At 38.9% G+C, this 16,515-nt stretch overlaps 1 protein-coding gene across 3 annotated transcripts in view; it reads right to left on the reverse strand.

The window, feature by feature from the left end:
- Positions 1-682: 682 nt before the first annotated feature.
- The window catches only part of LOC146477984 (Fanconi anemia group A protein homolog), a 43,992-nt gene continuing 28,159 nt past the window's right edge, over positions 683-16,515 (reverse strand). Inside the window, exons 37-52 of one of the 3 annotated variants that reach the window (XM_085112698.1) lie at positions 16,193-16,298; positions 14,797-14,856; positions 13,731-13,771; positions 13,540-13,609; positions 12,429-12,526; positions 11,296-11,394; positions 10,199-10,256; positions 9,358-9,423; positions 8,880-8,915; positions 8,749-8,794; positions 6,424-6,463; positions 6,182-6,235; positions 5,496-5,532; positions 4,488-4,598; positions 3,946-4,038; positions 683-830 (exon numbers count right to left, since the gene is read on the reverse strand). In XM_085112698.1, coding sequence (XP_084968824.1) covers positions 756-830; positions 3,946-4,038; positions 4,488-4,598; positions 5,496-5,532; positions 6,182-6,235; positions 6,424-6,463; positions 8,749-8,794; positions 8,880-8,915; positions 9,358-9,423; positions 10,199-10,256; positions 11,296-11,394; positions 12,429-12,526; positions 13,540-13,609; positions 13,731-13,771; positions 14,797-14,856; positions 16,193-16,298 — 1,090 coding nt within the window. In that variant the 3' untranslated portion in view covers positions 683-755. Of the gene's footprint in view, positions 831-3,945; positions 4,039-4,237; positions 4,404-4,458; positions 4,599-5,495; positions 5,533-6,181; positions 6,236-6,423; positions 6,464-8,748; positions 8,795-8,879; positions 8,916-9,357; positions 9,424-10,198; positions 10,257-11,295; positions 11,395-12,428; positions 12,527-13,539; positions 13,610-13,724; positions 13,772-14,796; positions 14,857-16,192; positions 16,299-16,515 lie in introns of those variants that run through there. The other 2 variants (XM_085112697.1, XM_085112699.1) reach the window with 2 other exon arrangements.

Consider the following 16,515-nt stretch of genomic DNA (forward strand, 5'->3'; position numbering starts at 1 on the left):
CATCCCCTATCGTCTAGGATGGGCGCAGACAGATCGGGAAAATTGGGACTGCTTCTATTTTCACGACGTGTCCCAGATTTCTGCGATGGTCGGCGATCATTCGAGACATATGAGAAAACTCAAATTTGTACTCTCGGAGACGCCGGCGAAAGTTTTAGCTGTGAAATCCTCCATCGTCTAGGATTTTCCCGACATAACCAAGCCTAAAAGAAGGGAAACTAACTCCTTTTGTGTTCGATAGGTGAATAGGTCATTACAAGTGCAAGATAAACCCAGCTAGCATTTTTGTAAAGCCAACAAACAGCTCGTAAATTCGGGGAGTAAGATTTCGTTACCTAAAACTTTGCGCAACTTAAATTTTCAGCTAAAACATCCCAACAGGTCAAAATGTGTTAGCTTACACATCTATCTCTTTAAAAGGTCTGTCCACTAAATTATCTGGGAACACGGTAACAAAATTTTGATTAATGACATGTTTTCGTTTGGTGCTCCAAGAAAAAGCCTGAAGTTTTGCAGGTTTTCTTTTCGCAGCTGCAATGGCCTCTCCTTCATTATCTCTCCATCCGTAGTTCAAATATAATGATGAATTCCATATTTCACTTCCATGACTAAACATTATAGCGATTCTACAGGGAATTCACAATAAATTGAATCGCAAAATCATAAACACAGCAAACTGGGATACAATTTCATAATTTTTATTTACAATAATTCAACAACGTTCTCTCCGGCAAGTTCTTTTATTGTAATTTCCGCTATCTTTGTTGGACTTGTGACATCCGGCTTTGTAGAAATTGACGTAGTTCTGAAGTACAAGACATGATAACGTGCTAAAAACAAAAGAAAAAGACTAGATAAGTACACTGTTGGTGCAGGAGATCAATCGATTCCTTGGCTTAGGTATGACATCTGTTCAGAAAGACATCACCCGCCTCTCGACCGCCTCAGAAATTCTGATTAAATTGTATTGAAAAACTAGTGTTTTTTTTGGTGAAATGTCATCTCAAATTTTCGCAACGCAGAAAAACTAATCCGTTTTGTTTCCGGAGGGGCAGATACGTCATTCAAAGTGTCTGAAAAAATGGCCAGCTAACATTTTCGGAAGTGTAATACACATTTGTTACCTTCATTTTATATACAGATTACCAAAATAAAAACGTTCTTAATCGACTCTCAGCCTGAGGAATGTTCTTCATACGTTCTTAAAATTTTGGTTAATCTCAGCCTCGACGTTCTTATAAAAAAGGTTCTTATAAAAAAAAAACAGAGTGTATCTTAAGGAGCAACACTACGCCATTTGTGGCTGCCCGCAGCCGGTCCAAATCTGAATATTTTGTTAACGCAACACCGAATATGCTAATACAAAACAATATGCACGTACACGTGTATATGCTACTGAATACTGAATAAATTATGCTAATACATAACAGGAAGGCCAGCAGCAGCTTCGGAGAAAAAGATAACGTACCCTAAACTTTTCGACAATTAAATTTTCAGCCTTTTAGAACGTCATAAACTGATGTGGAGTGCAAGAAACAGAATTTCTTTTTCCGAGTTTGCCTGTGTCATTACTGAATAGTACATCATTCTCAATATTTTTGTTGTTGTTGTTGCTATTGTTGTGAGTGGAAGAGAAACTGGAGTTGACTTTTGGATCAATTCAATTCAATTCAATTCAATTCAATTTTATTTGCCATTAACAAAAAAATACAACATAAATACATTATAGACGACACACAATATTCTTACTATTACAATATTCATACTTGACTATTTACAATATTAAATGTGTTAAAGGCTAGGAAGCCTATATAGAAGCCGGGGGCTTATTAACTATAGGCTTCCTAGAACTATTGGATAAACCATAGAAGTAAAGGGTACTGATTGAAATTTCCAATTAAGTTTTTTTTTTTTTTTAAAGAAGAAAAAGAAAAAAAAAAAAAAAAAAAAGGAAAGGAAGAAAAAAAAGAAAAGGTAAAGAAAAGGTGTGTAGCTCAACAAAGAGTCAATTTAACTTAGATAGAAGGAATTTTTTAAGTCTTTTGCCAAACAAACTGATAGTTTCACTGTTTTGAATTTCACGACTTAGCGAGTTGAAAAACGAAGGACCTTGAAACCGAATTGAGAATTTTCGAAGATTAGTTCGACAATAAGGTATATAGAAAAGGTTGGAATTTCTTGTTTTATAAGAATGTATTTGACTTGCAAGAGTAAACATATCACGAAAATAATTTGGAAGTAAGCTTCTTTTAAAAAGATACATAAATTTACCTATTTGGTATAAATAAATGTCAGAGAATTTTAAAATCTCCTGTTCTTTAAAAAGAACACCGGTATGAGCATCAAAAGAAACTTTTGATATTATTCTAATTATCTTCTTTTGCAGAACAATAATCCGATTTAAATTAGACTGATACGTCGATCCCCACACAGAAACACAATAAATTAAGTAAGGGTAAACTAGACTATAGTACAAGGAACGTAAGGAGGTTTTGGGGAGGCAAAAACTAGACTTATAAATAATACCTATTGATTTTGATATTTTTCTAGAAACACTAAGAATGTGAGGCTTCCATGACAAATGCTCATCGAGGATAACACCTAAAAATACTGTTTCTTTCACACGTTTAATTGCATTGTTGTCAATTTGAATAGATATATCAAGTGTTTGCCTCCTTTGGGGTACAGACCAGCTGCTCTCGTCCGGTTCTCAGGCATGCGCACTAGTCTGTGGTGCCCGAGCAAAAATCTCGTCACCGTTCAGGTATGGACACTACCTCAAACACTGGTCTGAAAAGGATTTTTTTCAGTTCTCGCTCTTTTTCCCCATGCCTCCCTGCAATACATAAAACAAAATGGCGGACGCGAACGAGACGCGCGAGCAAACGATTGCTCCTTGGGCACCAAGGAGTCTGAACAACGTATTTTCTCAGTGGCCGTGCACGAGGACCTAGTCTGAACAGGGCCTTTGTTTTGAAACAAACCCTGGTTGCGTTTGATATGTAAATGATCTAGCTGGCATAAGAGAATCAACCGCCTCCAGGGCCCGGTTGTTCGAAAGCCAATAAACGCTATCCCCGATTAAAAGTTAACCGAGGTTTTCATCTCGCTCATTAAAAATGATTTTAAAGGCTCATTTTAAGCTAATGGTAAAGAAAACTCTAAGGCAAAAATAGGGGGACAAAAATCTTTTGGACGAATCCTTACGGATTAGTAAATATACTCGAATCAAAGTTCACGTTAACCCAGGATTAGCTTAATCGACCTTTGAACAACTGGGCCCAGCCTCGCTTCCACTTAAAGGCCAGGTCATAAGCAATAAAATTCAATAGCGGCGCACAAATCTCGCCAGGGAAGCCCGACATCTTCTGACAAAGAATGGGAATGGCTTACTCGAACAGCGGTTTCGTTAAAAATCTAAAATCGTTACACTGTAAATTCAAGCTACCATTGGAGCAAGGTTTTTTCTTTACAGAAAGGAAGCGTTTTTCAAAAAGGGAACTTGGCAGGAGAGGCGTTCAAGTTAAGAAGGAGCATGACAAAATTCACCATCGTATGTTCACGTTCTCCACAAAACCTTGAATTTGGTTATTTCATGTTTGTTGTTTTGCAGAGACGACAAAGAAAATTAATGTACCAAAACTTAAAACTCACGCGTCGTTGCCGTCACTGTCGTCGTTGATTAAGTTCCCTATTTTGCTGAGAGAACGCGTTGCAACAGCAAATTACTTTGCAAAAAGTTGTCCACGCACTGCTTACACGATAACAACTTTTAACGCAACAAAATCGCGTTTAAATCGTTACTTGTAACACCACCTTCAAGCCATACGCAAATTGGCGCGTTCGGGTACCAAATGCGTGTCGATATGAACCAAACAACATTAACAACAAAAAAGAACAACTTTTGTTAACTACGAGGGTAGTCACTGAAAAGAGATTTTTCACCTTTGATAAGTTCTTGAGAATTTCCGCGGGTGAAGATAACACACAGTCACGAACAAAAACGGAAACTTGACGACAAAAATCCAAATGAAGAGGCTGAAAAAGACAATAAAAAGTAAGTCAGAGAAATAATATAACCTACGAATACAGCTAGCTGACACAGAGCTAAGGCCATTAAACTAGGTTCATGGGACAAACTTCCTGCGTACTGCCAGAATTGGAATGTCAATGTGTGGATATGCGCAAAGGAATAACCATGAACCTAGTTTAATGGCCACGAGTCTCCTGTAGCTCAGTGGTAGAGCATCCGAACTAGTAATCGGAAGGCCTTAGGTTCGACTCCTGATAGGAGCACTCGGATTTCCTTTTTCCGAGTTTGCCTGTGTCACTCACTAAATAATTCATTACATACTCCATCACTGACGTTCTTTTTTACTTTCGCGGTCTTGTTTGCGTAAGGTCTCTATTTAACATGTAAATAACTATGACTGGGTACTTTTAGAATTTCATGTCAACATTCCAATGTTCCTTGTTTACATACTTACCGAGCACACTGCGGTTTTATTCACAACGCCATCAAGACATTCTTTTCGAAGGTAAACAAAAGAATTGTACATGCTCAAGGTAACCTCCAGAAAGCCGCTTATCGCCGTTACCTATAAAAAGAAGTGTCAGTTTTAGACCTTTTAAAACGTCGCACTTTTACAGTGCTGCAGCAAAACACACTTTGCTGAAGGATAATTTACACGTATGGACTAATCGGCCAGATTTGACAAGGAAAATGGCGAGCGGACGAAAATTGGCCCGATTTATAGACATCTGTAGCAGGACTACAGAGTTTTGAATCAGACCGACCCCACGTTACACCAACAGAAAAGGATATCGGCCGAAATATCGTCGCGTGTAAATAGGCCATTTCCGAGTTGCTTTGAACCTCATTATGAAAGCGAGGCTAAGTGCAAAGTTTTTGTTATGAAAATTAGTTTTCATTCATATGCAAACAAAACTAATTTTATTATGAAAAGCTTTTGCACTTAGCTTCGCTTTCATAATGAGGTTCTCAGCAACTCGGAAATGGCCTATTGGCCACATATGATTGAACCTGACAATCGGACCGAAATATCGGTACGTCTAAATTAGCCTTAAGCTGCCAAGCACAAAAACTGATTTCAAACGTCACACCACCACTGTTCTATAGTCTGGCATCTAAAGCTCGATGAAGCAGAAGCGAGAAGTTTAAACTAAACAGATCTTTGGTTCGTACGGAGGTGGAGAGTTAACAGGGATATTCCGACTTTGCGAGGTTAAACCTGCTGTTTACGTTGGCCGTTTTAATCCAAAGTAAGGTGGGCAACTTGTCGTGGGAGCATCAAATATTTTCTTTTAAGTCCGTTCGGCCGGATGTTCCACCGATTACCACATGCGAGCAAAAAAATTTCAGAAGCTTGTAGGGCATGCAAGTAACCAGAGTTTGACAAGGACTGCATTGGTGAAGTAACAAATGTAGATTAGTGTGGAGATAACGGGGAAGAGAAACAGAAAATATACTGTACCTCGCGTAAGGCATCACTTGGCAGATTCGAATAGAAACTGAAAGAGATGATTTTGCTAACATTACATTACCTCGCTTACAGTTCACAAAATGACCGTTTTTGTTCTAAAGACCCATAATCCGTCTGGTGCTAAATTGGACAACATCTGCAGTGCGTCAGGTTACAAGTCTCCTAATTCGTCTAGAATAAAGACGGCCACAGGGCGGATTATGCATCAGGAGGAACTGTCGGATTCAGTGCGTATTGAATGACGCACAATCCAAAATAGTAGGGAACTAAAATGCACGATGGCAGCGCCAACGAAAACGCCACTTAGAAGTAAATACATTGTATTCACGTTATCTGATTTAACTAAAACTGTGTGTTTACAGACATAAAATGATAGAAACTCAATCGCAAAAGCATTCATAGGGCGCGTTTTTCGGGACATTTTCTGTGTATTCTGGAAAAGGCGTACACTGAAAAATCTATGTTGTATCTGCTGCTCGATAACGAAAATATCCAAATAAACAAAGCAAACTTGAGAAGAATATAGAAGAAGAATATATTTAATTTTTCGAGGTATTCTGGTTTTAGAATATCCAGAATATGTCCCAAAAAAACTGAGCGCCCATAGTGTAATTTTTTGGCTACTAAAACAAAATGTTCTTCCAAGCCTACTTGCAAGCTAACACAGTAAAGCAAACCTGAAGAAGACAGCTGGGTACAATCTGAGCAGCTGATCTTTGAGGACTAATGACCTAGAGGTGTGCAAAGAGATTTACAAGTTAATTCGAGACAAAAATTTTAAACGATTGTTTTCGCGAAAAATTGGTGACACAAAAATTTCGTGTGACAGAAAGGTAAAAAAAAAAAAGGCTAGAAAAAATAAAACTGACAAGGCAATTATTTGTTTGGAAAATTTGTGTTAGTTCCCAGATCTTCCTACCTAAGACGGTGAAGATCATCCTTGAATTCACAATGTTCGTCTATGACAAAATAATAATAAAAAAAGAGGTCATGCAAAATATTGTGAAAAAATCGAGAAAGCGAGAAAGCTTTTAGGTGGAAAGAACGACCTTGGCAGTTTTAGTTTTTAGTTCTCAATAGTGTAACTCAGGATAAAATTCCGAACTAGACGTCATATATAAACTGAGTTTAGTCAATTGAAAAGAGCGCCCTCCGCCGTAATTTCACCATTGGCGATTTAGTCCTCGTCGTTGATGAGACAGCACCACGAGGGCGCTGGCCAATGGGTCTTGTGGAGGAGGTCTTCCCAGACAGCAATGGCCATGTCCGTAGCGTGAGTGAAGACAGCATCATCGTTGTGCAAACGAGACAAGAGAAAGTTGGGTCTGCTTGAAGAAGTTCAAATGTCAGAGACTTGATGTCTAGTGTTTCCTGTGGAGAACTCTGAGCTGAGTTGCTCGAAGCATGGTTAGCGCTAACCATTGGTTAAGAGGTATTAAAACCCATAGGTTGTCATGATATTTAACCCGGGTTAGCGCTAACCATGCTTCGAGCAACTGGGCCCAGGGGCCCGTTTCTCGAAAGTCCCGGTAACTTACTGGGCCCGATAAGTGTCTTCGGTGATAAATGTTTCTTAACATAAGTCAAGTTTTGTTAGCTTTGAGTAAAAAATTTTAAAAACTTATAATTCTATGCAAACATTGGCCAAGTACCATGCCTGTAATCACTGTGTAAACGGCGAAAAAACATTTCAAAATATACTTATCGGGCCCGGCAAGATAACGGGCCCCAGGTCGCTAATTCGGGGCCGGGATGTTGCAACAAGTTTCGGCGGCAATGTTTCAGCGGTACACTTTTAGGGCCTCTTCCTATGAGCCCGGTCGACAGGGCTGGCTCGGTTTCCGAGATACCGCCTCGCCTCTCTCTTCTTTACAAAAATTTCGATGTGTTCATATGAGAAGGCGGGTTGGCCCGGTTATCGATTTCAGTTATCGAATTCAGGCTTGAACGGGATTCGAACCCATGACCTCTGCGATGCCGGTACAGTGCTCTACCAACTGGATATGTCGAGGTAATTCGGTATAAGTTGTATATTTATTTATATTCTCTTGTCACGTTAATGCGAACCTGGCTTAATTATACCATCTTGCAGGCTAACTGATGAACAAAATAATGTTTTACGCGTTACTGAAAAAGGCCACAACAAGGTCGGATGGCTGGTACAGAACTGCACTTAGCCGGGAGGGGGTGTGTGTGGTTTGTTAGGTGCCAAAGGCTTCCAGTGGATTTCCCCGGCTGGGCACATTTTAGTACTCGTGCCTAGGTTTGACCGTGAGTTTGTTCCAACATTCAAGCGACACGGCTCGGTCGGCGGCAAAAATGGCACCCGATTTGAAATGAACTTTGTTTTCAACGAAGGCCTGTGTCTCAATAAATAAACTCCTCCGTAAATGAGCTACCCAGGAGGGACCGCACATCATCCTTCTTGCCATATGGTGAGGCAGGTAAGCGAGAGCTTAAGTTTCAGGCCAATTTTAGCGAGGTTTTGGAAGTGCTCTCCTTAAATGACGGGCCAAATTTCATTGAAATTCGACTTGTAGTTTCCTACCTTTCCATTAACATAATACAGTGATGCACGTGAACCAGCTGCTGAGAGATAAACCACTCAAAACAGCATTTGGAAGCACTGAAGAGCATTGAAAACTGACACAGCAAAACACACCGGGTAAGCTTTTTCAGACTTAAGTATATTTTTTGTGGGTTTTTTAGGGAAAATTGCTGTCTAAATTTCGATTTCATTTTAACTCCATACAAACTCTTAAATCACGCTTGCATCTGTGTCACATACGCTTTGGTGACCTGTGTTCGAAAACAAGTTTTGTTTGCATTTGAATGAAAACTAATTTTCATAATAAAAACTTTGCACTTGGCCTCGCTTTCATAATGAGGTTCACAGCAACTCGGAAATGGCCTATTCAATGGTTCATGTAAAGCCCAGCTAAATGGAAACAAAGGTTTACAGAAAAACTTTCCAATATTCAGCGGAACGCTCTCGAGAGTTCACCTCAAGTAATGTAAACATATAAAAGAAGCCGTTTTCCATTTTGTTGGTAAAGACGATTCGGGTTAAATCTTGTCAAACCAGTATTTAATGTGCACTTCATCTTTAAAAAAAAGGCTTCGTTACCAATGGTGTTTAGCTTTAACCGAAGGTTTTACTCAGTTTTTCCTTCAAACAAAACAAACAAAGTGTCAAACTATCTACTTGGCTGCAGTCAATCAATAATGAATAGAAAATTCTTACCAATTTTAAACACCAACAACGTCCACGGAAAACACCTGAATAGTTTCTGTAAAAGAGCGGAAAAATCGTAAATATAATCAACTCACATTTGATGAATTCTAGATTGAAACAAATGACGCTTGAAATCTTACCCAGGCAAAGTCTCTGAGTAAAGAATCCTCTCCTATCTGTAAAAATAAACAACATATAGACTTGATTTACATTGGGATATTAAAACAAGCTGAAAGCTCGAAATTTCTTTTTCCGAGTATGAATGTGTCACATCTATCATTTATTTACCAGGCTTAAAAACATAACACCACATTTCTTTCACAAGAAGAAAGCTGTCTGGGTTCTAATGCATAACGATCTAAAACGAATCGTGTTTAGCAATACAGATTTAGAATCGTGTTTACGGCAAACGGCAAATGCGAGATTCGCGTTTGCTTTCTTGAAAAAATTAGTACACAGATGAGAGCAGTGCAAAATTATTCAGACCTTTGATGCTTAAATATTCAATTTTACTGATAAACTGAGAACAGCGAGCGGAAAATATGAGGTAAACATGGTCACGTGGTCATTTCAGCCGTTTACCGTAAATGTAATTCTAATCGGCTTTGTAATCTCTACCTCTTGCCCATGAATTAGCATCTGTGAAAATTCAGCCATGATGCAGTCAAATAAACAGACAGCAAGCTGCGGAAAAGAGGCACGTAGTTGGTAAAACAAAAACAAATAAAAGAGCAGTTACCATTTAGAGTTACAAATATCGTCCACGAATTATACCAAAGCATTGGCTTACGTTCTCGTGAAGGTGTAAACCTATTCAGAAGGCCTTAGAAACCTTTGCAAATTTTGAAGGAAACTACTTCCGAAAACGTCATTTAGGGTTTCTGTAAAATGGGGAAAGTAACAGCCACGTGTTCCCTCAGGGAACATAAATAACAAATACAAATGCAAATAAAACGCGTGGATTAGCATCCATTTAATGACTTCTTTGCACAATTACCAGGCTGAGAGTTCTTTCATCTATCAATGAACTGGCAAGTTTGCAGTAGTCTTCACTTAGGCGGAAAAATCCTCTCCATTTGACACGAAAAATTCTGGAATTTCAATGAAACCGAAAATTTCGGCGAAATGGAAAGCAATCGAGGCCCCCCCCCCCCCCTCCCCCTCCGGATAACTTGAGTTGGGTTTCCTAGAAGGCATCCTTTAACATGATTGGTTCACCGATCTCAGGAATTGAAAGCGTGCAAATTACTTAAACTGACCACAGTTTGTGCTTCGCGCTGTAAAACTTCGTGAAATGATTTTAGCTGGTGAACAGTACAAGACATTCGCCTTATCATATTTCATATTCTTTTAAGGTTTCCGCGTTACAAAAACGCTTTCCAAGATCTTCACAATTTTGTATATCTGAAATAGCGTGCAAAAGAAGTTCATAAAAACAGAACTTGATATATCTACTCACTTTTCTGGTAAAATCTGTTGGAGATTTACTTTCTTCTTCAAAAAGGGATACGATTTTGCTGCAATAGCAAAAACAAAAAAACGTAGATGTGAGATCTTGCATAGTTCGTTAAAATTAACGAGTTAAAGGTGGATTTCCATCGCCCTTTAGACGTGCGATATTTCTCGGACTTTTTTAATGCAACTTTTTGTCGCGCTCAAGTTGCAGTTTTAAATCCTCGGTATAAACTAGCGGCGATTTCAGCGCGGTCTAACGACGCGGTGTCAAAGAGGTTTTCAACATGTTTGAAACTTGAAGATAAATTTACAGGATCTACTTCCACATCCACATTTATTTCGTCGGTAAAAATCCATAAGACATCACACAACTATAACAAAACCAAAAACACAAACTAATTAATCCGAAATTTCTCTGATTCTCAGCCTGTGATGTCGCATACCAATTTCGCGCTTACAACGCAGTTGGTTTTCACGTGCGATTTCAAGTTGCAGCCTTGCGCGAGGAAAAATATCATGGAGAAGTGCCACAAAAGTTAAATCAAAAATCGCATGTGTAAACATAAAAAAAGTTGACTGCACTGTCCGACATTCATAAGACTAGGCACTTCTGACAATGTTAAACTGTTTACATTTACGCTCCCGATTCACGCTCCTCTCTCCCGCCAAAGCCAGTAACTTTAATCTCATACGCATGCACGTAAAATTTACGCGACAGTGGAAGTCCACCTTTAGTGAGTTTTGTTTCCTCGAGACCCTCAATGAGGGTCAAAGGGAAACAAAACTCACTGTTGGGGCCAGTCATTAATTGTTTTGTTATACCTCCCAACTCAAAAATAAAACAAACTATATACGGGTGTCGCCTTACGACTTTGTTGCAAAATGTTACAAATACAAATTTGCCGCGGTTTCAATGTGCACGACCTGATCACGTGCAAGTCGAAAGTTCGTTGTTGTTGTTGTCCTTGGGAGTTAGTGAGTTTTGACCCATGGCTCGTGACACGTTCTCCTCCAATCGGAAAACGTATTTGAACTGCGAGGTATAACAATATGATTTATATTACTAATCATATATTTGGAGGAATTGAATAATTTTCTCACCTGTTTATACAGCGCAGGCTCATTGCCATACAAGGTGCTACCACATAAACATCTAGACTTTCCATTTCACTCAAAGAAACATTTTGGCCATTTTCAGCTCTAAATGAGAGAAAATTAAAAGATAGCAACGCTTAAACCTTCTCACTATCACCAATCTCGAGTTCCCAATTTGTCAACCTGATGATGTTTTGAAATGTTTGGAAAACGAAATGTTGCAATTTTGTAAAGATTTTCCTTTCGCGATCTCGAGAAAGGGAGAGTTAACTGAGGCAAGGGCCAAACTGAGATTGAGAGGCGAAGATAATTTCGATGGCCTCGCGTCGCAGACAAATCCAACAACCCGTCTCCTGCATCAATTGAAGCTCACGGTTCAGCTCCTTAAAGTGCACCTAACCCCCAATTTTTTTATCTCTTAAATAAATCTTTGCACCTGTTTGAAACATATTCAGTGCGCTATTTGGCGCCTTTTTCAACCAAATCTTGACTTTTTAAACTTTTTAAAGGCTGTAAAAGTTACGAAATCTAGCCATGATCTGTCCCATGACCGAGCTAGTAAGGGGCATGGGTCTATTCCTTACTTGACGTCACAAACTGCTTTGCATGCATTTTCACAAAGACTTAATACAATGCAAATGCAAAACATTGTTCACGTTCTTGCAAGTCTCGTGAGATTTTCGTTGAGCTGAAAGTTTAACCGGAATCTACACTTATTCATTGCCCATCGCTTTTGTTAAAAAACGATTTTTTGTTGTTTTGAAAATGATATTATGGGCACATTAATAGACGACAGCAACAAGCATCGTTTTTAATAGTGTTCGGTCGTTCAGTTGAGTACAGCGAAAACTATGAAAACGAAAGAGTGTGAACGCAAAACGTTTTGTCCATTTTGAAATGTTATCGATCGACAACCCATACAGAGGTGTCCAAGCTGCCTAAATATACACTTCTCGTTGACCAATCAATATTTATTTTTAAAAACATAACATAAGTAACAGCTTGCTTGCCCTGCAATTCTCTTGTGTTGTCATCGTGTCGCGTTTAACTCAGAATTGTTTTGTGTCTTAACCCTCTCAGTTGATTCATGTTTAAGATTCGGTACGTATCGTTTTGTGCAATGCCAATGTAATACAAACCTGTTTTTCCAGTTGAAAAGCAACTCCGCCTGTTTTAGAGGGCCATGGATGACGTCATACTGGGTTGCAGCGAAAGGCTTGAGCTGTTTCCAGTAATGCTGGTATAACAAAAATAAACCAATAAATCCGGGAAAAAAGAATGAAAAGTGAAAATGGGCTATACGAGTCAAACGGAGCAGCATTATAAATTGCACCAAGGCAAGTAATGCTCGATACATTTTCACCGAATAGCTACCCTTCCGGATTTCAGCCACAATCTCAAAAGTTAGATCAGCTTTCGTGTGTTAAATCATCCTTGGAGACCCTAGAGGGCAGATGGTTAGGATGATGGAAAGTCAAAACGGGCCAGCAAAAATTGTCTTTTCTTCGCCAAAATGTTTCTAATCCGTTTTGACCTTCCTTCGCTCCGAGTATCTGCCAATGAATCTCCGACGAGGATTTTTAACAGCCCATCGAACAGGATAATATTGTGTGGTTGATTGTCTTGGTTTTGAGTTTTAACACCTCAGGGCCCGGTTGTTCGAAAACTAATTAACGTTAATCCACGAATAAAAGTTAACCGAGGTTTTCTGCTCGCTCGTTAAAATTGTTTTGAAACTCTTATGTTAAGCTAGTGGTAAAAAAAAATAATAATAATAAACGTTAAAGCTGAGGGACAAAAATCTTTTTGAAAAATCTTTATTGTTGTGTAATTAAACTTGAATCAAAGTTCTTGTTAATCCAGGATTAGCTTAATCAGGATTTGAACAACTGGGCCCAGGATTTTACCCAAAAACTCCGAGGTACAAGACAATCGTTGAAGCTTGACTGATAAACAGGCTCACTGGAAAGTACCGTATAATCAACAGCTTTCGATCGCACACTCACATTTTAGGATTCCATTCACGGATTCAAACAGAGAGGTTATAATCATACTGAGCAGCAAATGACCACCATCAGAATAAAGCACTGCTCACTTGCTTTGAATAGTCATACTTTAGAACTTAGAACAGAAGATCAAACGATAGATCTATCTTGTCAGCACCGCAGTATTCAACATTTTCTTGCAGTGTACTGTTTTCGTCTTCGCCAAAGAAATATGAAAAACGGGATACACACAAAAACATCTCACCTGCAGAGAAACAAAGAGTAAGGGACACTCTCTGAAGCATTCCAAGAGAAGCTGAGAGCCAGTTTGTGGGCTAAAGGAAAGAAAAGAACGGAGGTAAACGAATTAGATGAAATGATGTGCGCTAAGACAGGGGCGAAAATGAACAACAAACAACTACAACAACAACAGCTTTTAAATGTTTATACCAGTACCGTGATTCACTCAGAGATCCTCTGGAATAAGCTAGCAAAGCCTTAAAATGAAAAGAAAATTATGTGATAAGAACGAACTCCACTAAACACAGGACAAATGACGATGAATGTCATGACATCATAACGGGGAAATTCCGTGCCGACGTCATGGACTGGGGTCGTCAAAATAGACAAGAAGAATTCAATATCGTTTGTTTATTTTCACAGTATTCTACGAGGTTAACTGCTCTTACTTTGGCACAAAAAAAATAAACAAACAAAGAAACATCGCAGCAGATAAGGGGAATAGTTACTAAAGAATGTGCGGTGCTGCGTTGGTGGGAAGGTGGAAAAGAATAGTTGGTTTTATCACCAGAGTTGACAAGGTAGTTTGGCCACTAAAGAGAGGTTGTAGAGCTGACGATTCGAGCGTTAAACCTTCGTCTGAGCAAACCAATGACTTGTTAGATGTGTGTAATTTATACAGTGAGCAGCGGAGCTACACCATATAAACCACTCTCACTCTCACTTTTTCAAAAACTCATTAATAATTCATAAGACCATTGACCTATCAAATGGTCGATAAAACATCACGTGGAGTGGTTTAAAAACCCAATAAAACCTCCTCCTTATTAGTATGCGGGTGTTTAATGTTTTTCTCGTATGCTAATTTCCAACGTTCACAAAAGCATCATTGTTATGAGTTCTCTTGACACACACCTTTCCAGGAATGTTTTTTGAAGCCGTTCAAAAAACTCGCAGCACGTGTTTTATCGGGTCTAAAACCACATGGCTGCCCCTCGTGGTTTTAAATCCCGATAAAACACTGCTGCTCCTGTTTTAAACATTACATAAAACTGCAATAAAATGGACGTTTTGATTTAACTGAGCTCAGCGATATTCTTTGGTGGAAAAAGTTTAGTTGACAATATTTCTGCAAGTGGAATCTGAAAATTAAAAACCACCAAAAATTCGTGTCATTCAAAAGACACAAATAACAATTAATCGAGTTGAGTTTGAACTAAAATAAAAATATATCATCTGCGTTGGCATATGCATAAGCGAGTCAATAGGAAGAGGAAGACACCTTAAAGATGAAAAGAGTGACATCAAAAGGAAGACAGCATCTATCAGTCATGTAAGGCCTCTGAATGAGAGAGAAAAGAAATTTAAAAACTCATTAATAATTCATAAGCCCATTGACCCATCAAATGGTCGATAAAACATTACATGCAGTGGTTTAAAAACCCGATAAAACCTCCACCTTATTAGTATGCGGTGTTTAATGTTTTTCTCGTATGTTTATTTACAACGTTCACAAAAGCATCGTTGTTATAAACTCTCTTGACACACGTTTTTTCAGGAATGTTTTTGAAGCCGTTGAAAAACTCGCAGCACGTGTTTTATCGGGTCTAAAACCCCCCGGCTGCGCCTCGTGATTTTAAATCCCGATAAAACACTGCTGCTCGTGTTTTAAACATACATTAATATTAATGTCAGATTTTTTAATTAAGGTTTCTTATTATTTTGCACTGTTTACAAGGTATACAGCTATTTCAATTAACGTTGTCGGATCAACGCTTAAAGCTTAAACACATCTTCAAAGAGGCTGCCTCCTCATCCATTTGATATCCTAACATTTCTTTCATCCAAATGGCTTGCCATCGTATATCTTCACTGGACGGACGAGGCATAGCTGATTTTGATGAACTTATTCATAAAAAAAAAATCCACAGAATCTTGAGGTCTTGTCTTGTAGCTTTATACTTTGATCCGACAACGTTAACTGAAATAGCTGTATACAAGATAAATACAACAAGAAAACAACTAGAAAATATGCGCGTAGTGACCAGAGTAGCCATAAACGGCTTTCGAGCTTAGCGTAAATGTTTAGGGTAAATGCGGCAAGGACAAACGTATACATCCTCCATCGTGATCTAGAACATGGAGCTATCTTGTCAGGAAAAGAACGATGGTAACTGTCAAGATCCTATTTAGTGGGGGGAGGTTATACTCCAGTGTCGTGTCACTCCACTCTACAGAAATGACTGGGCCTAAATGTTACTACCGATTGAGCCACCTTGCTTTATTTGTTTAGTCCATTAGAATAAACATTTCACTTATCACGAAGCTGTGTGATGTCGGTAAATTTTACCGAGAACACAACAGGGTTTTTCTTGAGGAAAGTAATTTGCATCTTCTGGAAAAGCGAGAAAAGGGGAGCTTAAAAAGACGTGAACTGTCCCTTTCATACAAGGCGGATTACATTGGACCGGAATAAATCCTACAAGAAATTGGTGTTTTTTCTAAGACCCCGCTTTCATTCAGAACCACACAGTACAGAACATCTCGGCTCCCAGTTTATTGACTCGTGTCATACTCAGCTACGAAACAAATAACATTCTACGCAGGCGCTGAACGCATTCGTATTTATGAAGACACGACATAGTTTATCTACTTGTATATGATTTAGTTACACCCACCAGGTAGGAGTTAATGAAGGTTACAACAGGCTTGATTGAATAACCAGGAGAAACCACATCTAAAACATCAGTAAACAATAGATACGGAGGAAGACGAATGGCCAATCTGTAAACAAACACAGTTAACGAGAGAAATTACTTAAATAGTTTTGTAGTGTCTTGCTCTAACGTCGTCTTCGCTATCCATGTAGTGCAGTTTTCAATGGAGTGTGTCGAAGTAGTCTAGATTTTGTGCGCTTTTCAGTTGAGTCCAGAGTAATTTCGCGTTGCGCTAGCTGGCTTTGCGTTACTATGCTGTGATTGTTAAGAAAAAGCAAACACTC

Source organism: Pavona decussata, unplaced genomic scaffold (assembly GCF_977016875.1).
Source record: "Pavona decussata unplaced genomic scaffold, jaPavDecu1.1 SCAFFOLD_67, whole genome shotgun sequence".
Taxonomy (NCBI): domain Eukaryota; kingdom Metazoa; phylum Cnidaria; class Anthozoa; order Scleractinia; family Agariciidae; genus Pavona; species Pavona decussata.